General features: G+C 40.3%; 2 protein-coding genes across 12 annotated transcripts in view; one reads left to right on the top strand and one right to left on the bottom strand.

The window, feature by feature from the left end:
* The window catches only part of ablim3 (actin binding LIM protein family, member 3), a 49064-nt gene extending 47754 nt beyond the window's left edge, over positions 1-1310 (bottom strand). For 7 of the 8 annotated variants that reach the window (XM_035942876.2, XM_035942881.2, XM_035942877.2 and 4 more), the window contains exon 1: positions 895-1310. In XM_035942876.2, the coding sequence (XP_035798769.2) occupies positions 895-907 (13 nt within the window). In that variant the 5' untranslated portion in view covers positions 908-1310. The remainder of the gene's footprint in view (positions 1-894) is intronic. The other variant, XM_035942883.2, reaches the window with a different exon arrangement.
* A 5533-nt stretch (positions 1311-6843) lies between these two features.
* On the top strand, positions 6844-26095 carry sh3tc2 (SH3 domain and tetratricopeptide repeats 2). 4 transcript variants are annotated; one of them, XM_035942889.2, is made up of 23 exons: positions 6844-7189; positions 12293-12400; positions 13625-13714; positions 14696-14827; positions 15370-15497; positions 15681-15786; positions 15915-16058; positions 17117-17318; positions 17445-17518; positions 17943-18138; positions 18406-18542; positions 18761-18811; positions 18916-19220; positions 19927-20121; positions 20447-21307; positions 21409-21629; positions 21727-21893; positions 22852-23029; positions 23134-23284; positions 23572-23694; positions 23816-23966; positions 24051-24247; positions 24916-26095. In XM_035942889.2, exons 2-23 carry the CDS (start codon positions 12376-12378, stop codon positions 25720-25722), a joined length of 4641 nt encoding a protein of 1546 aa, XP_035798782.2. In that variant the 5' UTR covers positions 6844-7189; positions 12293-12375; the 3' UTR covers positions 25723-26095. The 4 variants fall into 4 exon arrangements, with proteins under 4 accessions (XP_035798782.2, XP_023153946.2, XP_023153945.2 ...); XM_023298178.3 differs by lacking the exon at positions 12293-12400 and having other exon boundaries at positions 6848-7189; XM_023298177.3 differs by lacking the exons at positions 6844-7189; positions 12293-12400 and adding an exon at positions 10641-12292.
* Positions 26096-27668: the final 1573 nt, after the last annotated feature.

Genomic DNA, 27668 nt, shown 5'->3' on the forward strand with positions numbered 1-27668 from the left:
ACTGCAGCTGGCCTTCCTGACAGCTAAGGGACAGGAGAGAGGGAGGGATTTTCTTAAAAAGTTAGCCTTCAGATCTACACAGTCTGACTTGTAAATCACCCAGTGACAACTTGTAAATACAACAAAGTGGAGGCATGCATATGAGCGCACACGCACACAAGCTGACCCTCCAGCCGTGCAGGGAAAGCCCTGATTCAGCTGGCAGAGGATCAGGGTCAGAGTCAGCTGATACGAGGTCAGCTTAGTGTTCTGGGATAAGTATGACAGGAGCCCTGAGGATGTCAGACTTGTTCGTCATGCGGCGCATCACACACAACTAAACTCCATGAGACCCTGCTGCAGCCGGGTCACAAAACCTCAGACTCAAGGGTTTCCTGCTCCTGAGATGAACATGTGAGTAGACAGGTGGACTTTCATTAAAAAAAAGTGGCAACAGCTGAGAGCCTCCAGGAGGAGAAAGAGAAGTGCAAAGAAGAGCAAATGAGCAGATATTGTGAAGGCTCAAGCAACAGCTGTTGTGTGGATGAAGAATCCTAATAATGCATCTTTGTGGATGAACCCAGCAAACGCCACTTTGACCTCCAGATATATTTGGCTCTACTATTCTCTCCAAGTCTGCTGTAGGTGTTCGGCACACAACATTTATAGACACTTTCACATCAGTCCAAGGTAAAATGTTAATTTTATATGACTATGACAGTTAATATTTCTGTATTTTGACATTAAAGTCAAACACTGATTCCAGCCTTATTATAAAGAAGGCTTGTCATCTGTAATATATTCCAGCAAATGTTAGATTTTCTATCCTACTATTGTTCTGTGGTAGTTCTCTCACCCATATGTATTGTCCTTGCGCTTCAAGTGGAGCGATAAAGCGCGCAAGAATGGACTTACCACTGGAACTCATGATGCCCAATGTGTTCTCATCCAAAACAAAGCAGCTCCGTCAAACAATAATCCCATAAAGCGCGACAAAATCTTCACGAAGGCAATTTATTCCCTCCGAAATTGTGCAATTAAGAATGAACATCCATTAAATAATGCTCCTCACTCTCAGCACTCACTGCTTCCAGTCAATTCCTGAGAAGGTGGACACACAGAAATAGGGGTATAAAAAATATAAGAGAAGAAATATCAGCGAGGATAATTCCCGTAATTAGTAGAAAATCCGAATAAATCTCCCCTCCCCACTGTGTGAACGTCGGCTGTGTTTTTTCCTCCTTCTTCTGAGAAACAGTGACAACAGAATGCTGCTCACTCGGATTCCACCTTCACATTTTCGCTCCCGGCTGATCCCAGCTCCGCCGCGCTCCCCCAGCGCGTCACCGAGCGCCTCTCACACGCTGTCAACACGGGCTCCGGTGCTCCCTTTCAACATAAAGCAAGCTTATTATTATTATTAATAATAATAATAATAATAATAATAATAATAATAATAATAATAATAATAATAATAATAATAATAATAATAATAATAATAATAAGTGCTAAAGCTTCTCCATTTTATTTGAGTTATTTGGTTTGGTGGCAGGTAATAGCAAAAAATCAGAGCTGCAACTTATGATTGTTTTCATTATCATATAATCATTTAGTGAAGAAAACAGCAGAAAACAGAAACAAATGCCCGTCAGGCAGTTTCTCATTTCCTAAGCTGATGTCTTGTACCATGTTATTTTGTCTAACAGTCCACAACCCAAAATCTTACATATATGTTTAAGGAAATGATGTAAATTCTTACACTTAATTATTATTATTTATTTATTTTTTTTTACAAAGTTCTGTTATTAAAAAGAAAACCAGATGGGTCCATAACTCTTGAAAAGGGTTCCAGAAAGAACTTATTTTTGCTTACATCCTGTGGTGTGCCTAAAGGAACAGTTTGTTAGTGGGTTTTTTAAAGAACCTCTTGCTAAGAGGTTTTTGTTGAGCTAAAAAATGTTCGTATTAGCGTAACATCATCTTTACTTATAGGACTTTTTTTAAAATTTCATTTTACAAAAATGCTTTACTGGACATAAAAGAACTAATAAAATTGCCATAAAATCCTCAAATTCAAAAACAAAAGGCCTTTGCAACCATAGTTCCCTTTTTATTGACCTTTACCAACCATATTAACATAAAGAACTTTGACACATTAAAAAAATCTGATGGCGTTTTTAAATAAATAAATAACACAGCATGCCTTGGCTACATAAATAAACAATGTACAGCTTTGTTGTTGTTTTTCAGTCCCTGCCTCTAATTAATCCTTCATTTATTCCTGGCAAACCTTAATCTTAAACGGGGTTTTAAGCACAATAGACCAGGATCGCTTAATTTGCTCATTAATATCCAAAGACCAAAACAAAACTCTCTAATGACATTGATTACAAAGGTTCTTAAATATAAGGCTATCATATCTAGAGTTCATACTGTTCACACTGTTCATATTGCCATTTCTCCCTGTCTTTATGTTTATATTTATTTCACTTCACATTGTTATTTATCCAGCATATTTATTTTACCTACAGCCTATTTTAATCTATAGTTAACGTGTTCGTATGACTCTGCTGATTCTGTTAATATCTTATCGTATTGTGTATATATCCCATTTTCCATAATACACATTACTTATAGACTGTGATAGACTGGTGACCTGTCTGGGGGTCCCCTGCCTTCACCCTAAGTCAGCTGGGATAGACTCCAGCCTCCCCGTGACCCTAATGAGGATTAAATGATGTACAGATAATGGATGGATGGATTACTTCATTACTACATCTTGGATATTCATCTCTTAGGACACTTAAATGCAATGTACTGATACTGTTTGTATCTTAGCACATTCATACTCTCTTTAAAGCTCTTTTACTTAGACTTAGCACTGCATTTTTATTTTTTTCTTTTGCACTTCTAGTTACATGCTAAACTGCATTTCATTGTCTTAGTAATGTTGAATCTAATCTAACCAAAGTGTATTCCAAGGGATACCTTACTTAGTTTGAACATCAATTCTAAATAGTTGACAAAACAATAATGTAGATTTAAAAATGTATCAAACATTAGTTTTCAAATATAGTCTCTTTATTATCAGTATCATAATAAGGTGTTCAGCAGCTCATGTGAAGCTCAGTGTCACCACTCACACCAAATACTGCTTCAACCACTGCTATGTTCTAAATTATTCTGTGGTTTTAAAGGAGCACTTTGCAGCCCAGCTTGTGTAAAACTGCCATTAAGTGCTTCTCAAGGTAATCTCGAAGAATTTCCTTCACGTTATTGTGAAAGTAAAACATCCTGGTTCCCGGTTCTGCTCCGCCTCACTATGGCTCACTTGATCACTTTCTTTTTATCCCGGGTTGGCGACGTCACTCTGGGCTGCTGTGAGCGCTTTGGGGACGCTGTACCCCTCATCACTCTGAAAGAAGTCTGAAATGATAACAAGACCCGGGCCTGACTTCATTTGTCACGCCAGGTGGGTCTTTAACTACAGATCCTGAGTGCCTGAAACATTTTAAATAATTTTAAGAATTAGTCAAATCACCTTGATTTAAAACTGGGCACAATATTACGCATCACAATGGTGACATTTCAAGAGAACTACAAGGAATATTTGAAACTGATCTGAGGAGTCAGAGGAGGCTATATTAAACGACTTGGTGTTTGTGCAGTGCTGGGCTGGGCTTGTTGCTAAAACTGTTATGACACCGCCCTCTTCTGGAATACAGACGTAAGCAAATTAGTTAATTGGATTATTTACGGTGGAGCTGCTGGGGAAGGAGGAGGTGGAGGCCAGGTTAATTATGACACTGTTGACGGGCCTGTTGTATTGACTGAAGAATCACAATAGATGAACTACCTTAACTGGCCTGTGAAGTTCTGCCCAGACAGCACACATAGGTATAAATCCGATTTGGTCCTGACACTTTGTAGAATTAAAAACAGAGCTGCAATCCATGCAATCATGGCTCAGTGTTGTGTTTGTTCAGTGGTATCAACGTGGAAAGATCTCCATGTAACGGTGAGACACCCATCCGCTGTTTCCCACAACCATTAGTCAGACAAAAACAAGTGAGGTTGGTCAAATGCAAGGAAAAGTCAATGACCCCAGACACTGAACAACATCCAGACTGTGAGAAAACAAAGGAGCAGCTTATTAAACTTATACTGATATAGCAAAAAGGCAAAACTGCAGAAATAATCAAGTGAGAGAGATCATACAATGCAATTTAACCGTGAATTCAGTTGCACTTTGCATAAAAACAGCATGTAGCTCAGTATCAGGTGAGTTTATCAGACTGTGTAGTGGTGCAGTTTGCAGGTTCTCAGTAAATCCATTACCTTGCGATGGAATGAAAAGAGAAAAACAAGACAACAACAATTCTTTTTCTATTGGTTCATTCCAATTAGCTCCATTTTAGGATTTTCATATCATGTAACAAATTCTAAGTCCTACATTTCTTAGAAAACAGCTTATAGAGATGAGAGGGAATCCCCCTAACTGAGCCTGGAGATTAGTCTACATCCTATAAGTTGACTATCAGGAACCTCCTCAAGCTAAAACTCCACCTGAGGAAGCCTCAAGTCCCTATTTCTGACTCATATTGTGTAACAGACACATTTCCCATCATTATAAGCAGTTGGCAAGAGAAGCAGTTAGTTTCTATGACTATAAATAAAAATGTGTGCATACATGACAAACAGATAATTAACATATAAATAAATGACAACCGAAGAGCTTATAATTGATTTTACTTTGACAACTGCTTTTAATATTTATTATAGTTACCACTGGCCATTAAATCCAAAAGTGGTCAGTATTAGAGTATTAGGCAGTCAACTCTGCACTTTCTGTGTATGTGTGTGCTGTTTTATTAAGCTGTGTGTGTGTTTTTATTAAGTTAACACGCTGCCTTGTGTAGTGTCCTGAGGAAGCCCTGGTTCTGAAGCCTTTAGGAAGCTGGACAATGGCGGGATGTGAGCGGCGCCTCTCTCTCTCTCTCTCTCTCTCTCTCTCTCTGCTGCCCTGCACAGTCTTACCTCTGTGGTTGTCCAGCTCAGTAGTTTTATATGATGTTCTAAATTTGTCGTTCACTCACTCACACAGTTATGTTCATGTGCAAGTTTTGGAAAACTAGCGTGTGGACTTCAGTTACAGAGAAAATGATGGTGAATCATTAAAAACAAACAGATTTACCAATGTGGTGAACATCTCTTTTCTCTTGAGCCAATGAAAACATTATCTGACATTGCTTAAATGATAAATCAAATGAAGCACACCTCAATAAAAGTGCCCTAGATTCCAGTAAGTGTGTATGTTTACTGTTGCAGCTCAGGTCAAGGCTGATTGTGATTGTTAGGGATAATGATTTACTTAAATGAACCATCATCCTTGGGTTGTGTGCACGGGTGTGACAGTGTGTAGGTGGCTGCTCTGTGGACTTGACATGTGCCGGGTGCTGATTGTGTTCCTGTGTCAATCCCACATTGTGCTTTTGTCCTCCAAACTGATGGGGCAGAAAAACAGGAAGCTGGCCTTCCTGTGCACTGAAGGCAGCGGGGCAGCAGGCCGTCAGGTCAGCGCAGTGTTGTCACCGTCTGCAAAGGCACCAGTGCCCCCGTAATCAACAATAAAGGTAAACATCCCCCTGTGTGTGTTCTTACTGGAATATTCCTGACATCACCCTGGTCCCTCTTATGGAAACTGTTTCTTTAAGTGTGCCGTGCAGCAGTCAGCATAAAAGATGTTTCACATGAACTGCTGAGCACATGACAGAGACATGATCAAGATTTTGCTGTAGCCTGAATGTATTGCTGCATTGTTTTGGGCCTAATCATCCACTCGGTGTTTTTCTGTTGGAGGTTATGTGTCCTTTGTCTGTCAGTTACACTGAGGTCATGTGTCCACCATCAATAGCACTGATCAGCAGTATGCTGCGTTCCTCACTAAGTCTCACAATCCTCACCCTTTGTCTATCCACACGGTCAGAGGAAAGTACGCACACGCACAGTTTACCAGCCTGTAATGCTACACTACTATCTCCTCCCATTCCTGCCTATTTGTAATTTGTTGCTATTTAATACACCCACATTCTCTCTCTTTCCCCCCCACACACACCCACTTTTGCAAACAGAGCAGAATAAATGGTCTGTGTCCTGCAGTCTTGCATAGCCCATTGCATGATCACATGTGCAGTGCAGGGCTGATATTCTGTGGTCAGGGTGACTTTGTCATGGTGCACTGGGGGCTGGGAATACACAATCAGTTCCAGAGTTTATATTTAACTAAGCAGGCAAAAAAAAGAAAGAAAACATGAGAAACCGAAGCGACTGCCAGCCTGGGGATTATTATCTCCCCTCACACAGATAGGGATGGACATGACCCAGAAAGTGAATGATGAGAGGCTGCCCTTTTTTGTTGTGTTGTCATACAACACACAAGGGTAAATACTTGACATTTACAGGCATTACACTACGTTTACTGGAATGCAGGCAGTGCGTGTTCGAATTGACAGGCAAGATTTTGCAAAGACTTTTCACCTTTGGAATGAAGAAGAGTTATTCCTCAGGTATGGACTCAACATTGTTCACACCAGGCGAGTGTTTGTACCTGTAATCTGCTGTCATCTCTGGGGAGTGCGACACACCAAGCTGGTGCGACCGGTGTTGCAGAATGGGGAAATACAGAGTGTGTGATTGTTCTTTTTGTTGCTCTAAATTGGTAAGAGGTAGCAGATAATTACCAGGGTTTAACTGCTTTGAAAAGATATATAAAAGTATATTTATAACTTCCACCTTACAACCTCTTTTCATTGGTTCTCGTAGGCTCATACGTTAGCAGATTTTGACAGAGAGAGGAAGAGTGAGTGGGGGATTGGGGTGAGTTAGAAAAAGAGAGAGAGGGAGAAGAGGAGGCCGTACCATTGTCCCAAAGCCATGCTGGGAGGAGTTACAGCAAAAAACTTCCTCAGTCACTGACATGCTGTCTTGGATTGCCTCTGAAACACACATAGACACATAGAGCAGCACACTCTCACAGACTTTCTGTCTTTTTTTTTTTGCTGTGGAGAATGACAGCAGTTTCAGCAGCTGTCATGACATGCAACTCACCATTACAACGGTGAAACCACGTGCACACAAAGTGATATATAGACACATTCCACCACGCACACGAGGAATGAATTGAGAGAGGAGAGCTGGCAGCAACTCGGAGGTAAGGGTGTTTTTTTCTGCTTTTAATGCCTTTATCTTCTCCCTAACTCTCACTGTGCCATAAGCCTACGTCTGTTTAGGAAACACTGCTGTACTTTGTACTTAGTTACATAACCACAAAGTTGCTGTCAGCCCACAGTGTACAGGATAAACAGTGCATCTGTAAATGGGTAGTGATTTTCAAGGAGTGATTTTAGTTCCCTTTTCTTTTCACTGGTGCTTCAAGCTGACTTACACAGTAAATGACACACTTCTTATGGCTCTATATGTTAGTTCTAATACATGAAAGAATGTCAGACCATGGAAATAAAACTGATCTAACCTCAAAAGCCCAAGAATCTGCAATTATACTTCCACAGTGTTTGTTTCAGAGTCACAAATGCCGCTATGCAACAGTGTGGGAATCTCCCTGCAGAGAGCTCTACCCCAGACGCACAGGCATGTGGGTGAGCTAACGGGGGGTTAGTCTAAACTTAGAGCCCATAACCCCTGTCTCATATTACTCTCCACTAACTCTTCTTCAACATATTCTAAATCTACAAACCCACACTGTACACACACACACACACACACACACACACACACACACACACACACACAGACACAAACACCTCAAACAACCCGTGCTTGTCATGCATTTGAACACAGTGCTGACACCATATGTTTCTCATTAGGCTGAATGTTATTGTCATGGACCGCCGAGTGTCACAATTGTAGTCCCGGCTTTTTGCTGTGGCTTCAGACTGTGAGGAGACTATAGGGTCATTTATGGTATGTGGTCATTAGACTCGACAATCCCTGTCATTACAGGCAATAAGTTAAGTGTTTAGTCTGTAATCACATGCATTGTTTGTTAGAGACTTCAGTAAAGTTGTGCCACAGAGTGCAGTCATTCAAAAGAGGAAGGAGTTCTTACGCTGCAGCTGCCAGGAAACAGCAGCTAGATCCACAGGTGTATCGTAAAGAGGACATTGTGACTAATACAGCATCACTAAACAGATTGTATTGTTTTATTGACAATCTGTATGCTTGAAAGTGGGACAGCTAGTGACCTTTGTGCAGCTTTTGTGGCTAACAAAGACCAGTGACTGCACATATCAACCTTGTGTTTATTAGATTAGACATCTGTTGCACTATGAAAAACAAGCAGGTGGGTTTAAAGGAGGAAGAAACTTTATGTGTTTGTCCATGCATCAGTGATTACATGCAATGGCAGCTGACAGAAGTCATATAAGACATGAGCTGTTTCCATCATTGCATCAAATTAGTTTGTTTTCTCTGTTCTTTGTTAACAGTGTAAGAGGTAATGAACAGTATTGCCACCAATCTTTACAGATGTTTCAACAATGAAATTCACACAGTTATTATGCATTAAAGAGTTCAACATATTTTGGGGTCATCATAAAATCATGGCAGTGATCAATATTTTGTTCTTTGCTTTGAACATGCAAGTCTTAAACATTACTGGCAAGGTGTGAACTCGGGGTGTTAGGGTTGAAAGAAGTTTGTATTTATAGAGACAGGATCTAATGAAAGATGCCATAAGTTGCATTGGCATTAACTCTTGGGTCCAGTGTTTTTGGATTTAGGATCAGTCATTTTATCAGCAAAGCAAAAAAATAGGGTTTCTTTAACTTCCAAATTTGCTCATCTAAAGCATTTAAATCCAGAGGTGGATTTTGTATATAAATTGATAAAATTTGAAATTTAATACTGATTATTATGTCTTAGTCTGCTGAGGAAGATAAATCATGGGAAAAAATGCTCTAAATACAAGACCACTAGTGATATGTATATATAGAGGCTTTCTTACCTATTTTGCTGTATTTGCATAAAATTTTAATATAAATAACTGCAACGGCATGTAAACTACAAATTATTACCATAAATGTATTGTAATATTAAAAGATATATAACATAACATTATATTATATTATATTTAAGATATATATATATATATATATATATATATATATATATATATATATATATATATATATATATATATATATATATATATATATATATATATATATATATACACATACACACGGGCTGCACAGTGGCGTAGTGGTTAGCACTTTCACCTTGCAGCAAGAAGGTCCCTGGTTCGCGTCCCGGCTTTCCCGGGATCTTTCTGCATGGAGTTTGCATGTTCTCCCTGTGCATGCGTGGGTTTTCTCCGGGTACTCCGGCTTCCTCCCACAGTCCAAAAATATGCTGAGGTTAATTGATTATTCTAAATTGCCCGTAGGTGTGAATGTGAGAGTGATTGTTTGTCTCTGTATGTAGCCCTGTGACAGACTGGTGACCTGTCTAGGGTGTCCCCTGCCTTCACCTGAGTCAGCTGGGATAGACTCCAGCCCCCCCCATGACCCTAGTGAGGATTAAGAGGTGTATAGATAATGGATGGATATATACACACTGTTACGTTTCCCAAGCGGGACCCCAGGAAAATACCCAGAACCCCAAACTTTATTAAAGTATCAAAAGGAAAACCGTAACAAAACAAAGAACCCCAACACAAATAAACCAAACAAAAGGTCACAAAATGGGTTCGGAAAGGTGATGGAGGTAGATTGCCTCTATCACCCACTAAGCCAGCCAAAATGGCTGGAAGAATTATAATAAACAAAACCAAACAAAAGGAGGAGAGGGTGAAATAAATGTGCTTAGGGTGTAAACACAATTCAAAGGGGCTTTATTTCTCACAAGAGAGCTATTTGACACACGCTCTCAAACGAACAGAGAAATATGATGTGCAGTTCTCTGAAGTCAGAGCCCATCTGAACAGCTCAAGAGTCTGTCTTTTAAAGGAGTGTCACCAATCACTGCAGCAGGTGCGTCGGATGCAGCAGCTGTAGCCACTCAGCCTAATCAACCAGTGTCCCAACACTGATCACATAGACACATATGGAAAAACAGCAAAACAACACAAATTTGCAGTCACAAAGCCACAAAACAAGTTTGAAATGGCCAAAAATACAAGACACAAAACTCAAGTGAACTGATCAATGTGTTTTAAGCATTATTTCCTTCACTGTGGTCACTCATGAATTAAAAAGTCCCCTCACAAACATATGGCCACCAAAATTGGGCAAGACACCACACAAGCTCATAACAACACACATATATAATTTACATGTATACTATATATCTTTTTTAATATTACAATGCATTTTACGCATTTTATGCATTTTCTAACAGTTTACATGCCTTTACAGTGGGCCCCTATAATATAATATAATATAATATAATATAATATAATATAATATAATATAATATAATATAATATAATATAATATAATATAATATAATATAATATAATATAATATAATATAATAAATGCAAGACTTCTACCTGTTATTTGGTTTAATGATGTTACAGGCCATGCTAATATTCTGTTAGTCCAATTGGGTTCCTAATATATCCCGAAATTATCAAAACTGCATGTACAATAGAATAAAAATAAAACAGTATAGTAAATATACCTTGCAATTGTATGCAGATTTGATATTTTGATATATTATATAGTGACATATCAGTTGGTCATTTCATTCTATCTATTCATTCAACAGGTTCTTTAATGAGCATTTTTTTGTGAAAACAACACTTTGAGGTCACAGGAAGTGATTAACCTACAGTGACATAGCAAATAAATCTGCAACTAGCCTGAGCAGAGATTCAGCTTATTGTTTTATAGCTTTCCGCTGCACAGAGTTGCTGTTTCATTTCGCTCTGTGATGAAAATGGTTGCAACAATCAGCTGTTTTGTTCACACTCGATGCATCTGGTTTAGCATTTCGCAGCATTTTCCTCAGGGGTAAAATAGGCCAAAAAACAACTTGTTTTCATTGAGAACAAATGACCAAAAAAAAAAAACATTCTTGCAGCTTTAATTAAAGTGAAAGGCGACAAACACTCTCAGCAATTTATTATTTTGACACACAACACCACACAACTCCCAATGTAGCACTGAGTTTGGTACCACTAGAGAGACAGTGTGCTGGAACATTAAATACCACTGTCAAAATAAAGGCCTCTGTCTACACTTAGTATGCTGATAAGAACATAATATATATTTTTTGCAAATAAATGCACACCCTGAACGGAGCCATTGTTGTATATTAGACTGTTTTAAATTTCTCAGATTGTAAAGGGTCACATAAGGTCAATGGTCGTGACCTTCCCATGTCAACACGTTTTGTTGGATGTACATCCCCCTTTATCATCATAACTGAGAGCAGTCAGAACCCCCACTGGCTCTTTCCCTGTGCAATCTCTACTTTCCACAGCCGTCCTTTTCTTCCCAGCGACCTCACAGTGTGGAACGATGCTCTCTGGCTGTGCTCATGTCATATCTGTTACCCATCTGATGGTAGAAAGCAGAGCTCGGTAAAACTGTGCGCTGTAGATAAACTGATCCTCGATCTGTGTCACCCAGCATCTCTCACCCTCACTTTGCTGTGACCTTGCAGCCCATCCCTCTCGTGGTATTGCCTTACAGTGGATCAGCAACACACTATCCCAGAGACAAACACAAAAGACACAAACATTGTCTTTGTGACACACATTCTGTGCATATTTTCACTGACCCGGACACACACACAACACATAGGGAAACTCTCATCGAGGTCTGCCCCCCCACACACATACTCATACCAATCACAGAGTGCTTTGTGCATTCAGTGACTGGCTGGGCAGCTACTGGAGAGAGAGAGGGAGAGAGAGAGAGACTGGTGGGAGGGGGAAGATGGAGACAGCAGCAAGAGACAGAAATATTACAAAGAGAAGTGGACAGACAGAGATGAGATAAGGCTTGCAGAGGGGACAGTAGAGACACATCCAGTCAACGTTAACTGGTGGAAAGACAGGGTGACAGGGGCAGGAAAGGGAATACAGAAATAGGAAGGGAACCGGGGCTTGTCCAGCAGAGAGGAAGAGAGTGAGCTGTTGTTAAAGAGGCTGAGGGGAACTGATGGGATGGCATTGATCTCTGGGAGCTGCCGGCTCCTGGGCCAGATGGCGTCTTGTTGCTGCAGACCGCTCCTCAACTCCTCCTGTTGTGGACCGCTCATCAAAGTCTGCCTCTCCTCCTTCACAGGTCGGTCCCATCTCGCTCTCTGTTATCTGCTGTCATGAGGCGGGCTACGTTCACTTAGGCAGGAGTTTAGGTCTATATGCGACATGGGTAACACACTTAGCCAAGAAGGTAAAAAGGGCATGGTGTGTCTCTGCACTGTAGCAGCATGACTGTGCTTGTGTTGACTCAAGCAGTCCTGTTGCTGCTAACTGGGCTCTGTGTTGTAGGATGGAAAGAATAGCCTGTTGTCCTCTTTGGCATAATGTCATGTTGCATATTGTGTTGCTAAATTGTGCGCCCCCATTGTCTTGTTGGGAATGCTTTGCATCAAGATAATAATGTCCTGTTGTGTTTTGTTTTTACACTGAAAAAGCATGTTGGAAATGAAAAAGTGGCAGTCTAATAGTCTAATCAAAAGTATTTGTGTTTGCATTTGGTTGCTTCTTTTTTCAGTGTAAATGGTGTTTGATAGTGTGACCACGCCGACATGCCTCAGGGGCAGGGCAGCTGTGTGTGAAGGCTTTTCTGATGTCAGTGCAGCTGTGTGTCTGTGTTGGGCCTGTGTGGATTCAGCATCATTGTATCCCCACCTCTGACGACTCATCAAACTAACCGATGGCTCAAACTTGGCGTTTCCACAATAAACTGCTGCGTTTGTCTCCCCCAGTCATGTTAACACTCTCCCTTGCCAAGAAACCTACTTTCTTTGAAAGGATAGTTGGGATTTTTGAGAAATACCTTTACCTTATATGTTTTCTTGTCACGATAAGAATACTGACATTGCTTTAATGTCTGTACGGTAAATCTACTATCAAGAGACAGCAAACTCGGCTTCATTAAATACTAGAAACAGCAAGACCGACTAATAGAAGCTTAACTAATTATGTATTGTTCGTCCAGTTAGTACAAAAGCGTACCCATAAAGACTAATATAGATAATAACTTCTAGGAGTCTCTACTGGTTACCCGGTAACTGCACCCTGCCAATAAATAGTCTAACTCATTAGCAAACCCATTTAACACTTTGGTTTTCATAGTATAATAGAAAAATGACCTTTAGGAATATTGATAAGTAGATTTTGTCCAATCTGCATTCAGATTTTTCTTTTACATTCATTATGCTAAGCTAAGTAGCTGCAGGCTGTAGCATCGTATTTACCATACAGACATAAGAGTGGTTTGAAAGAGAAAGCCAATATGCATATTTCCCCAAAATGTCAAACTATTCCTTTAAGATGCACTGGTATGATATTTGAAACTTTATAGTAGGTATCTGATGATCAATTCATCAAAGGGGAGCATGGAGGAGTCAAAGTTTGTTATTTCTTCATTGATTTGCTTTCTTTTTTACAGATATCTCTCCTGCAGAGCTGGATGCTCTTTGGAGGGAGCCGCCATATACTCTAAATGAACACTTCTCAGGAAATGACAACATGACTCAAGGTACAGTAGTTCTGTTGCACAGAACAGCCAGATGTTCTGGACTTGTCAATCATAATGTTATAAAGTTCTCTACTAGTATGAAAGGTTCGTAAGGTTTGTGTAAGAGGGAGCATTTCTGCTCTTTGTGTGGTTGCAAACCAAGGAAGTGTTTGGGATATCCTCCCTGCACAATGGAACAGACCAGGGGAAGCCCGTCACTACGTTATTGCAAAAAAATATAGCCATCATGTGTGAATCCATCTGGTTCAGTATTTATAGAGTTTGAAACTATTAAGATCCTGTTCATATGCTGAAATGAATTGCTAAAAGTATTGGCTAAAAAGTAAAAAAAGATGAAGAGGTGAATGAATGATTGTAGGTACCAAACATAGTAGATAAACAGTTAAAATAGTTGGCTGAAAGTAATGGATAATTGGCTAAAAGTCTAATAATGCACACCCATCTGTACTGGTGCTGAGGTGCATTAAGAAATAATAATGATTTCTGTATTGTTTATAGTGCTAAATAAGTTCCAGTTTCAAATAAATGAAATGAACTCTGGAATTTATGACTATGGTGTCAATAAAGACATTTGATAATTGTGGTGGCACAACCAAGAAAAATATTGGAAGCTCTACATCAAGCGTTCAGCCCGTCTAAATACCAACCACAGATATTGTTTTCTTAAATAGCACCAGTGATTAGCATCTTATGTCATCTGGTAACATTTACAGTTAAATCTCCACGCCAGTCCGGCACTTGGATTACAAGCTGTTTTGCACAAACCATCACCTTGTGATGATCATTTTGATAAAGTAGTTCCCGCCTACTACACACCTGTCTTAAACACACACAAAAGTAATCTAAAAACAGTATGCTGTTTAGGAAACATTGGTTTAACCAGTGACGGAGTGAGTTTTCCACCTCATGCTCTCATTTTGACCTTGAATCAATGACCATCTAAATTCAACCCAGCCACTTTCCTTGATATTTCCCCTGTAGGAGCTTGTGAAGAGGAGGACGGTCCTCTAGTGGAGTCAGGTGAAGGTGGAGTGGAGTCTGATAGCTACTGGAAGAAGAAAGAGGCTTTTCTTAGAGGAAGCAACGTGTCATTGGGAGAGAAATTCTCTTCAGGTACATTTCACTGATCACAGTCCATTGCTTGACTTGTTGTGTCTTTCAGATGGAAAACCAGCTTCTTTGTCATCTAGTCTAGACTAGCAATATATTACACAAAGAGGTATTTCCCATGGATATTATATTTATGATACTGATTAAGCACATTCCTTCTGCCACTAATGTTTTTACTCACTCAGCAGTTTAGCTCCATCCATCACATTCCCCCAGGTTCTTCCTTTCAAATGGATGTAAATGGCCACACTGAGAGTCCAGTAAGAGGCCTAATAGCTTTGTTATTCCTCCAGGGACTCACATTGTGCTCACAAAGCATCTCAACGATATATAAGCTCTCCGAGAAAATCTTTAACAAACTCTTGAAAGTTTTGTCTCTCTCGCTTGGAGAGAACAAAATTTCATTTCAGTTTGTGTGATATTTTCAAAACTTTTGCCTCCCCTCTTTTCTAGGCTTATTTGCATGAGATATGTTTTGATATGATTCTATTTCGCTACAAGAAATAAACTAAAAGTTCACTACATGTTTTCTGTCTTTTCACTAGAAATTGTGCTGTTGTTCACGGGGCGGAGGCGCGCCAGTGTGGATCCTGACCGGGCCCTACAGGAGGCGCTGCGCACCCGACTCCGAGTGGTGGAGAGCAACAGCCAGGACGTCATACAGCTCTTTAAAGTGAGTGCCAGTCAGACCTGACAGTGCAGAAGTTGCACAGACTTTACTGCACTTTTAAACATTCTGATATGGCAAAAAACACTAATGAGTCCATTTGATGGAATATGATATATTATACTAGGATGTGCACTTTTAAAAGATGGCTTAATGCCCTGTTGTGTAACATGAGACTTGTTTCTGCAGGACTTGTCTGCACGTCTGGTCTCTGTCCATGCTGAGAAGGATAGCTTTGTTCTCACATTCAAAACGGTGGAGGAAATCTGGAAGTTTTCAACGTACTTATCATTAGGTAGGAAGCGGGTTTCTTCAGCAAGACATGTTGTATTTCTTTTCCTATTATCCTCATCATAGCAGTAGTGTTGGATTACGTCTTTGTTGAGGTGGTATTTCAGTTGCATTGCATGCGCTCTGTCCTAGGTTATGTGGCTCGTTGCTTGGAGAACTTCCTGTGTGATCAATCAGTCTGGCTGGACCCAGAGCTGCTTAGTGACTTGGAGATCAATGTAACAGTGGATGAGGAACATCTGGCCACCCTCTACCTGGGACTTTTACTCCAGGAAGGTCGGTAGTGTTGAGAAGGAGAGTCCACAGTTGATTTGGAATATAATGGATGTTTTGTGGTGTCAACAAGACATACAGTAATAACAGAGGGCGTGAAAATTGTATTTTTCACTGATACAAAGTGATCTACTTTTGCAAACAGAAATCAAATCCAGTCAATCAAACTGAGATTCAAAAGTTTGAATCTATTCTTCACTCCAGATTTTAAAGCTTCGGTCTTTATTTCAAAATGCAAACACTTACTGACATTGTCAAAACTGTAGTGAGAGACCTTAAAAAATATTGAAAGGAATCATTGTCAGAGGACTCCTGAATCTGGACACTTAATTATCTATTAAGTGGCTGCAGCTGCCTTTTGATCCCATTATTTTTAATCCATTTCTTACTGACCCCAATTAACTTGATGAACAGACTGCCGCACAAATGGGTGCTTTATATTTAGATGAAGAGCTTTTCTGCTTTACTCAGAAAAAAACCTAATTTCTCAAATATGAAAGACTTCTAATGAAGACAGCATTGTTTTAGATCTGCTCTTTGACAAAAAACCCCATACATTTGCATTTTAAAGATTTTTTTACAATTGGATTAACTTGAAACCAGACATCAAAAATGTTTCTGATTTTTGAAATGTATTGCAAAATGTTTTCTGCTAAAGCTAAAACTATTGCACTACTTTGCACTGTGAATGTTTATTGATTTCCCTCCTGCCTGGTCTACACAGACATCCTTACTTTCTCATGAACATTTCCCTTAGGCAAAAAGCTTCACGGAAATGTATGATAGGACTGCAGTGCTGGCAAATAGTGATGAGAATTACATTAACTTAATAGGGGTAGGATATAAAACATCCATCATTTTCCTGTGACTGAATGAGGGCACGGTAGCTGCAGCAGTTTTGCACATCTTTAACTTAAGCACAGTAACTTTCATCAACACCAAAAAACAATGACTGAAAACACTGTCTGGATTTATTCATGTGCATTCAAATCGTCTCTATATGTTTGTGTGGGGCTTTGCAGAAGCTGAAGCTGTGTACTGATGAATCAGCCTCGTTGCAGGTTCTTTCTTTGCCAAGGCGCTGTTTACAAGAAGCGAGCAGGATGAGGACGACGAAGAACAGCTGTCATTCAAAAAGAACGACCTGCTGATGGTGAAGGACACCGGGCAGGACAACATGTGGGAGGGCACCATGCTCTCCACGGGAAATCACGGTCTGGTGCCAGTAAACGCCATGCAGCCGCTGCCCTACCCCTTCTACCAGTGAGTCACTTTATGTTGCTCAATTAGCCCCTTAAGTGATCACTTCCCAGATTTACACTGTGATAAGATTAACACATTCTCTTGTGGTGGACATTCTCTGTCAAATTGTACTTCCTGTTTGGTCAGGTGGTTCCTGAGGAAGTACCCAAGCCATGCTGGATGCTCATTGACAGACAAGGAACCATTTGAACATTCTATTGGTAAAGCTATTCTGCATATTATGTAATTTTTTTTATTTGGTAATTTTCACACATACAACATACTTTACTGCAATTCTTAAAACAACTCTGGGAGGCTGAGATGTGGCTTTCGGAGGTGGTTGGGGAGGAATTTCACGAGATGCTTTTTTACACAGTATAGAATTTGATGGAAATGAATGTAAAACGATTAGGTCAGCTCAACACAGCTGAATTTCTGTATGTCTTTTGCTATAAAGTTGAGCAAATGTTGGAATGTATTTTACCAGAAGCACCTCCAACCATTCTGTACTTAAATTTTTTAAATGTCCCATTCATTCCTTGTTATAATTTAAGATCATCTTATGCCTGATCAAACAGTGTGCTTAACTATTGGCCAGGAAACACTCATCCTACTCATCCAATCCTATTGGTCTTATCACCTCAGTGACAGGTTCATGTGTAGTCACAGTCGACTACAGTCCAGGTGGCCCAGATGAGCTCCAGTTGAGTCAAGGTGATACTGTAGAGATCCAGGGTCTGCTGCTCCGAGGCCTGGACATTTTTATAGGCAGACACGCTTCCACAGGACACACTGGCTTTGTACACAAGGCGCACGTCAAGCCTCTGAACACCTTACCACTGTAAGAAGTTCCATATTTTCAGTTCTATCAGCTATTAATAATACATATCGTGCCTTGCTGTTAGTCATTTTATTATGTTGTGCATCATTTCAACTTCGAAGCACTTTATTATAATCAAATCCACATTCATTATGACTTATTTTAAGTCTGTCGCTTATCTTTAATGAAATCGTATTTAGTGTGTCTGCAGTCTGTACAGGGTGGATTGGATCATGAGGTTGGAGAGATGGCTGAAACAATAATGCTGCCTTTGTCTCCCTCACACAGAGATGAACAACTGGTCTTTCTGACAGAGGAGGAGAAGGCCAGCCTGGGTCAGGTTAACCCATGTGGCTCTGAGCCGATTGACAACAGCCTGCTGGAAAGACTCTTCTCGTCTGAAATCAGCTCTGTGTACAGGCTAGGTAAAGGAATGATTGGCCTGATCAAGAGATGTAATTTCAGGAAATGGAAAGGAAAGGAGCTGTGCCACATAACTGAAATATAGGTCATGTTTGGTTTCATGTGCAGCTTCTGTTTGTTTCCTAAATAGTTTGGGATTCATTCTGGGAGGAATAGTTTCCATTTTCTACTTCCAACTGGAAATCTGATGCTTAAATGGATTTACCTTGTGTGTTTCCAGATAGACTGGATGACAGTGATTTCATGTACATCAGGAGTCGGCCTAAACATGGTAAAGTTATCATCTTAGTTATGATCTTATTGCATTCATACAACTTGAAAAGCTTCTCTGTTCTCTGCTAATACACTAAAGTACTGTATCTGGCTTTTTTAAAGATCATAAGATTCTTACAAGCACCCGTCAGAGTGTCATGTCAGAGAGAAGTGGAGGAACACCCCCATACCAGTCGTCCCCTCGGCCGTCTTTCTCTCAGTCCTCCCCTCGTGTGTCTGTCTATCACTCTCACAATCCTCTTCCGAGAGAGGGAGAGCGACTGTCCTTCACTCTGGACGACACATTCAGAGAACTGGATGAATTCCAGGAAGATCCTCCTCTTTTCTTGGAAGAGAACAGCTGGGATGGGGAGGAGTCCGAGCTCAGTGACCCAACGCTGACCCTGCTCAATCAAGAACACTTCCAGGTCAGGCTCTTTCTTTCTTACTTTCTTTCCTTCTCGCTTGCTTTCTTGCTTTTAGTATTTTTAATTCATCCACATTTAAAGTCAAAGATGTAAGAAACAACAATGCTGTATATAGTTTCTCTAGATGTAGTTTCTCTGCGTTGCCAGTAGTAAAAAGATTATCATTCTACCTGTGTGCATGTTTGCAACAGTTCCTCCACCACCACAACTGTTCTTTACTTATTTCATACTCACTTCTTGGTGTGTAACTCTTGAACTTTGTATCCATCAAAACCACAAGGGTCAACACAAGCTTGTTTTTTGCATTATTCAGTTCATTATTTGAACTAAGTGTCAAAAGACTACACTGCAAATGTGAACGCGGAGACCACAGAGAATTACTTGGTAGTTCTCCTCAGCTTATTGGTTTGGTTTTGCAGCCCACTCTTTACTGAGCCTTGTCAGCACATCAGTCAGCACAGCTTCATGACTTTACGAAGAGGCTTTCCAAGGCAGGCATTGAAGAAGCTAAATGGAGTCAGATGGTTCAGACACATTTTCATTTTCAGCTTGAAAATGGCAACACATTCTTCAAATTTTACCAAGTTCTGTGTAGCAAGATTCAGAATTAACTTGCAAACAAAAGCATTAAAGAAACACTGACACTTCTCAGTCCCATTAACTCCATTGTTACATAACTGAAATCTTTCGTTTGCTGTTCTTCTAGGAGGAATTTCTGCCTCTGTACGACCTACAGTATTCCTTCCTGTGGGTGACCTTTAGCGGTAAGACAGAGGACGAGCTGTCAGGACACCTTGAGAGTGTCAGGGAGTGTGCCAAGAGACTGGGCATGCATTGGGCGCATCGACGGGCATGCTTTCTCCTGGGAAGACTGTGTGCCAGGAAGGTCAAGTTCTCCCAGGTATCTGTTTTAGATAATTCAAGTCAACTGAGTCTGTAACAAGATACCACAGGATACGGTAGCATTCATATAATCTTATGATAATAGTCATAACAGTGTCTTTTGTATTTTTAATTTTAAGGTGACTTTCCCTTGAAATGACAATCAAGTGAAGTGAGCATAATAATATTAACATTTTAAAAGAGCAAAGGTTAGAATATAAGCAATAAACAAAGATTATTACTGAAATTCTACTTGGAGAGGCATTCATGTGTGGAATGACCAGTTGTTACAGTTTGCATCTCTTGAAATCATCTCCTACATTTGCGTTTCCATTTCTCCTCAGGCACGTGTTTACTACGAGGAAGCTCTGAGTGTTTGTGTCGACAGTTTCTCTGACACGCCACTCCTCATCGCTCTCGTCACAAACCTCACTGCCGTCTACCTGAAGCAACGCATGACTGACAAACTGCCCCAGACTCTGGAGAAGGCCAGCGCCCTGCTCCTCTGTCTTCCCTGCCACTCCTTCACGTCCACAGACGAAGTTGAACTCCTGAAGCTCCTCATGAGGAGATCAGTGGTGATGGTGGACAAACACCTGGAGGCTCGCGTCTGCTACCTCATCTCCAGCCTCTTCCTGCTTCTCAGGAAGACTGATGATGCTCTTCCCTTTGTCGAGCGACTCCAGTTTCTCTCAGTGACTCTCTCTGTCACCGAGGGTCGACCTATAGCTCCCCTGGACCTCAACTGGCTCTTGAGTTGGCTCTACCATCGTAAATACATGCCTTACTTAGTGCTGGCCTCTCTGAGCCTGGATTCAAGACAAGACCACTCCCTCCACAATACCTTCCAGAGGATTGAGTTGTTTATCAGGAACTCTGTTCGTCTGAACCCGTGCTGGAAGGAAGGGACCTCCCTGCTTCCAGCTCAGATTGTTGTTTACCTGCAGCAGGCCCTGGCTGTAGCTGAGCAGGTGGACGACAAAAAGACCCAGAGGGATCTGTGCTTGGGCTTGGCCTCAATTTACCAGCAGTATGGTGCTCTGGATAAAGCAGTGTGCTGTGCTCAACAAGCTGTGGAGACGGGAGGCCACATCAATGAGGAGGAGGGCTTTGAGGCGTCTGTGCTGCTCGGTTGGCTGCTGGTGTTAACAGGTCAGGCTGAGAAGGCCCAGAGTGTCCTAGAACCACTGCTCACATCACTACAGGTACAGCAACCAAAGACAAACAACGAGCAATGATCATCACATGGGAAAATGATGAACGTTTGTGTAAGCAGTTTGTCTTTTCCAACTGAATCTTTCTGCAGGGCACTGACTGTCCTACTCAGCGAGGTGTGATCCATAACCTCTTGGCTTTGTGTCTGAGGCATCAAAGTCGCATCCCAGAAGCAGGCTGGCATTTCCACTCTGCTCTGGTAATCTCCAGAGAAAGTGGAAACCAGAGGAATCAGGCCCTGGCACTGGCCAACATGGGCTGTCTGGCGCTGGTTGTGGGAGCATCTTGGGTTGCAGAACGCTTCCTTGTCAGGTCAGATAGTTGTGCTTTCATGAAAAAAAATGTTGCAAGGGAGTGAGAGTTTCTAGGTCATTTTTTTAAATTGTACTTTTTTAAAAATCCTAACTAGATCCCTGTGCCTTTTTCTGGAGCTGTGGGAAAGCCCGACAGACGAGGAGCATGTCCAGACCTACCTTTGGCTCGGGCGGAGCTACAAGGACAGGGGGAGAAGTCAGGACATCAGGGCTTGTTATGAAATGGGATTTCTGATTGCACTACACGCCAGAAACTTGCACAGTAAGTACAAGTTCAACCACTGAAGGTGAGCACATGTAATTTGATGTCCCAGAGCTTAGCTGCTGAACCTGACTAGCTTCACAGCCACCAGCACACATAAACCAATAAACATACACTACACCAACCTTGTAACACACAGAAAGTAACATAAAACCAAGTGCAGACTATTACACAATTTATTCTGGTCAAACACAAGCATCATCTGCTCCTTATTGCTGCAGTACAAAACTAAACAAAAAAAAAAAATGATGCCAATGTTAATATTTCAAACTATATGAAATTAAAGAATTAGACATCTGATATTCATTTGTCTTCCATCAACTAAGCAATATTTTTTACAGCTAAATAATAATAATAATAATAATAAAAAGCTGAAGCTTTGGAAAATAATTATTAGACTGTGAATTTCATCATGGCTTAATAATTACAGCATATTTGAAAATACATGAAAAAAAAATCTTATCACTTGCCAATACAAGCAATAAGATATGTTAAAATATAACATTTTGAAATTTTTAAAAATTTTAACCTTCACATTACATGGTTGAAAACTTTTTTTGAGTTACCATTATTCTGTGCATAAATGGTATATGTGAAGTCAACAGATAATCCAGACTACATTAATGTTTAAAGACGAGAATTGTGAGATTACAAAAAGACGGATGTCTTGGTACTTAAACGTACAACAATCGTCACATAACTCCACTGCGTTCCTTGACGGAGTAATAATTACTTCCAAAGCTATATTTAGTGGAAACAATGGTTTTAAGGGGTGTCAAGTCATTGTTACTGAAATCTATCCCAAATATATTTATGGAAAGTTAAAATGTCTGATAATGCAAGTCATAGTAATGAGCAGACCAGGCTGTGCTTCATATAATTCTTTTTCAGAATCATTAATGCACCAGTATGTGTTGTCTCAGGACCAACTTGTAATTTCCAACGCTACTTTTCATAGGTCAGATGGTGGTAGCCAAGGTGCTAAGCCGGCTATACGCCGACATGCTGCTCTATGGTCAGAGTATCGTCTACTACGAGCACTGTGTGTTGGTATCCAGAGAGCTGAAGGACAAGAGACTAGAGGGAGAGTATCTGGAAATCCTCAGCAGCCTCTACCTCTCGCTCAACACCGAGAAGTGAATATTTGACTTTCCTTCCCACTCACCCAGATTCTCTGTCCATCTTTATTAAAACATCTCTGTTTTATATTTGATTTTTATTTCTACATTGTGTTTTGCAGATCGTCTCGCAAGTCTCTTGACTACACCAAGCAGAGCCTGAGGATTTCTATTGATTTGGGCAAGAGAGAGGAAGAGTCAGAGACCTGGCTACAGGTGGGACGCATCTATTACCTCATCCAGGAGGACGAGCTGGCTGACATGTACCTGCAGGTGAGAATGAAGGATGATATGAGGGTGGAGTGGAACATATTTTAATCATTCTCTTTTCCTTGTTCTGCCCTTTGCTCTTTAATAAAACTGGCATCCGGTGTATGCAGGCACTCCTCATTCCTGAGGAGCAAAGATTATTGACTTTATCACATCCTTGCTGAGCTCCCACTGCTTCACATTCACCGCTTTCTTTTGTTTTTTTTAAATCTAATAAAGTGTAATATTTCCCTGACAATCACAAGCGTTTCAAATAGCACATGTGATTAACAATATGATTTGACTGACAGGCAGCAGTGAAGACAGCCCTGAGGATGAATGATCCTTACTTTGCTATGAGCATCTATGAGGAGGCAGGAGATGTCTACTTTAAAGGCCACAGGAACCGCATGGCCTCACTGCCTTTCTACAGGGTGAGACGATGCAAAAAAGTACACCCAGCAGTATTTTTCATGACAAACTATTAAGTTGTGGTTTTATTTTTTTCCCCTCTTGGCATCACGAATCTTAAAAAATGTCATATTTTTTTCTCAGGATGGCAGTTTGCCATTTGCACGGAGCATCAAAGACGTCCACTCAGAGTTCCGTTTGTTAAGTAAACTGACGGAGCTGTTGATGAATCAAGGAGAGCAGGAGGAGGCTCTGCAGTACGCAACGCTGGCTGTTCAAATCGCCAGCAAAACAGGTACAGAGCAGCAGCATGTCTTAATAAAGATGTGAAATCATGGTGTGCCTACTTGGTTAGTCACTATTTTGTTTTCTCTCCCAGGAGTGCGTGAGAATGAGCGGACAGCTTACCATCGTCTGGCTACAATTTACTACAGCCTGCAGCAGTATGAGATGGCAGAAAACTACTACCTGAAGTGTCTGTCTCTGTGTCCACCTGTCTTGCAGCACCCCACCGAGGCTCGCTACTACACTAAGGTCTACAGCAGACTGGGAAACCTCACGCTACACAAACTCAAGGTACAGGAGGTGCTGTTAGAAGGTGGCAAACAATGCATACAGTATGTTAGTGCTTACCATAGGTCTTGGCTTTCACCTCAATCAAATGTTTTACTGTTTTTGACGCCTAAATTAACTAAAAAGTCATTTTAATACATGGAAGCAGTATGAAAGTTTCATGACAGGGTGCCCTGGCCTTAAGGCACCCACAAGGAGACACAGCATCTCTAGTTTCATCTGTTTTATGTGGTTTAATCTGGTTTCAACTCTTTAATGTCAGTGCTTTAATACAGAAATTTAAAAAGGACCAAAAAATAAACAAATACATTTTTAAAAAGAAATGAAAAATGCTTTTTGTTTGTGTTGGAGCTTCTTCCGTGGCACTGGGGGCTAACAGATCTAGATATTATGAGGATAACCCTAACCCCGGTTGAGAAGGTGTGCTGCAGTAGTGCACAGTATGACAAAAATAATGTGCTTTTTTTTTTTTTTTTTTTTAAATCAGTAAAGCATGTTAACGTTTTCTTGGCCACTCAAAAATGAAATTATAAACCTGCAAATGCCCATAATATGGACTGTTTAACTTTGCCTGTTGTTCTTTTAATAGCAAATCAAAATCCAACCTTCCAGTGTGAAGATTATGCACTTAATTTTGATGAGAGAGGCTCTGACCTGTGTTCCCTTTGCAGGATGCTTTTGATGCAGTAGGCTACTTCCAGCTGGCTCTGGCAGCAGCACTTGAGGACCAAGCTAACCCCGAGGCTCTGTATGTGGTGTACATGAAGTTGGCCGAGATCCATGGCAACCACATGCCCGACGCTCAGCTGTGCCAAGTTTACAGAGACAGAGCCCAGAGTCTGAAGAGAGTTTTGGCTGGAGTGGAAAGCGCTGCTGTTGGAGAGGAAAACGTGGATTATGCAGACACAGAGTCTGGCCAAAAGAAGGAAAAGAACTTGGATGCTGATATGGGACATACAGAAATTCTAGTTAAGAGAAATGGCATTTTTGATTCCATACCTGAAGATGCAAAGTGTGAAGATGACCCACCTTTAAGAACTTCTATAACCCATGTTAACTCAAAGCACAGATCTGACACTAATCTCAGAGATGCTAATGGGAAAGAAGATCACAATCACTATCTCCCCGACACAGACAGTCCTTACCCGGATGTGTTTGCCTCTGAGACAGAAACCATTGCCAGTCAGTCATACAGTGACAGTATTTTGACTGAGTCTTTTGATACAGCTAAGGAGCAGATCTCAGACTCCAGCAGCTCCACTGAGACTTTACAAACTCACCAGAATCCAACAGATGGGAAAGACTTTGACACTGACCACAGCATGAACAGCCAAATACCTGTTAATCACACTAGTGACATGACAGGACACGCAGATGCCAGAGACACTGATTCTGATATTCAGGACAAACAAAACACTCCGACGACAGAGACAGATCCTTATGCAGATCAAATTCAAACAGAGCCCGATATTGCCTAAACTAAACGGATGGAGCTAAACGAGGACAGCATTCTCAGCTACAATAAGAAGATGTTTCTGAGACACACAGTAAACACACAGATGTCTTCCAGTGGCACTTTATATATGTTTTTCACTGACATTTCCTTCATCTGGCCACATCTCTGTTGGCCAGCAAACTGGTTGCAACGTTCCAGCCTCTCATTAAGGCACTAATTGTAAGAAAGATGATGTCAGTACTGTAAAGCTATCAAAGATTTAGTTGATTCAAAGCATGTGCCTTTTCTGTAATATACACTGTGTTAATTATAGTGCACTGTGCTTGTAATATATGTTTTTTACATTTTGTATCTCTGGTAGATATGACAGAAATATAAAAACAAAATTATTTTTACTTTGCTGAGTGCTGATGTGTTTGTCTATTCAAATGTGGAAGAAATATGTTGACCCTGAGGAGCACACATGATGTACATGATTAAATCAGAACATGAGATTAGTTGGCAATAACAACATATTGTAAACACAAACAAAAAGACAACACACAAAAAGAAAGCACATCATTTTATATATTTTTTTATTTCTTTTTGCTACTGTTTCCAGTATATACTATTCAAAACTAGTAATGTTTTAATGCATCTCTCAGTACGTAATGGCATGCCCAGCTCTCAGCTTTTTACAAAATTAAGATCAGGTCACTGATGAACAGGTTTTTCTCAAAAAGGCACCAAAATGTTGTAGAGCAACTGGGCACTAACAGGAAATGGAGCATTTCTTACCAGCTGATCATTGAATTTACATACATTCGGTGCACTAGTGTATGGTTTTTATTATTATTATTATTGGATTATAACTTATGCTAAAGAAAAATCAATTATGAGGTTCTTTGGTAGCATGTGTTGCTAAGAAAAATTCATACTTTCACATACTGGTTCAGAGATACAGAACAAATGTAGACTATCAACAGATTATTTTTTTTCTTGACAGCAACACATATCAGAGCATTGCAAAGGATAAATAGATGTTTGCATTTAATTAATGACCATCAACTCAGACGTTACCAATTAAATAGTTTTATATTTTGTGCATGCGTCTTATCACAGTAATGTTCTATATATTTTACTCTTTATTTACAACAGGAAGCGTTTCCTTGGTGTGACATGTGAATTTCATTTTACAATTGTTTCTGTGAATTCTGTGAATTGACAGCCATAATTGTGCTTCAGAGCTTACACAATAGTTTCCCTAAACACACTTAGCTCATTTGTGCAGGAAGATCAACCATGTTTGAGCCTTCTCAAGTCTATCGTCAAACTTATACATGAGAAATTTTAGTTGTCCGTATGACAGTTGTATTTGATATATAGCAACAAATTATTAATGGAGTTTCTTAAAGGAAATAGAGGAATCTACACAGTCATCAAGGTATGTTACATTTTTTGTTCTTACCATAGTTAGATATTTTTGATATATTTTTAAAGCTAACTAAAACTAATGAGTAGCACAGTGTTATTTCTCTGAAAGGTGTTGTTTGATACACCCAGATATGATCAGACTCTGAAGCTCCGTTAGACTACTAACAGCTACAAGTCTCAGGTCAGACCTACAATCCCTTCAAGCCAAAAACCCACATGGAATGTTTGATAAATTCTGATGAATTCAAACTTGCCACACTTAAATGTGACTAGTGTCCTTATGGTTTGAGATTGTTTTGATGGTGGAACTCCTAAAGCTTCAGTAGAAAAACCTGATCCCGTCTGAGGCGACTGCTGAACACATGATCGACTTACTGTTGGAGAAAAGCACATGTTGGATGTTTAAACTGAAGGATTTTTATGAGGATGGTGCCAACCCTCGTTTCACGCTGGTAAGACTTACCAGCACCAGATGGCTTAACAATAATCTGCAGTAAATTGTTGCATTATGCTGATATTCTCCTCTAAACTGCTCCTCAAATCTAATTTTACACG

The sequence above is a fragment of the Amphiprion ocellaris genome, chromosome 13 (assembly GCF_022539595.1).
Source record: "Amphiprion ocellaris isolate individual 3 ecotype Okinawa chromosome 13, ASM2253959v1, whole genome shotgun sequence".
NCBI lineage: Eukaryota > Metazoa > Chordata > Actinopteri > Pomacentridae > Amphiprion > Amphiprion ocellaris.

Coding starts and splice junctions, on each gene's coding strand:
- sh3tc2 (XM_023298177.3), top strand. CDS start 12,172: ATGGCATTGATCTCTGGGAGCTGCCGGCTCCTGGGCCAGATGGCGTCT. Junction 13,715..14,695: donor AAATGACAACATGACTCAAG/GTACAGTAGTTC, acceptor TTTCCCCTGTAG/GAGCTTGTGAAGAGGAGGAC. Junction 18,543..18,760: donor CAGCTCTGTGTACAGGCTAG/GTAAAGGAATGA, acceptor GTGTGTTTCCAG/ATAGACTGGATGACAGTGAT.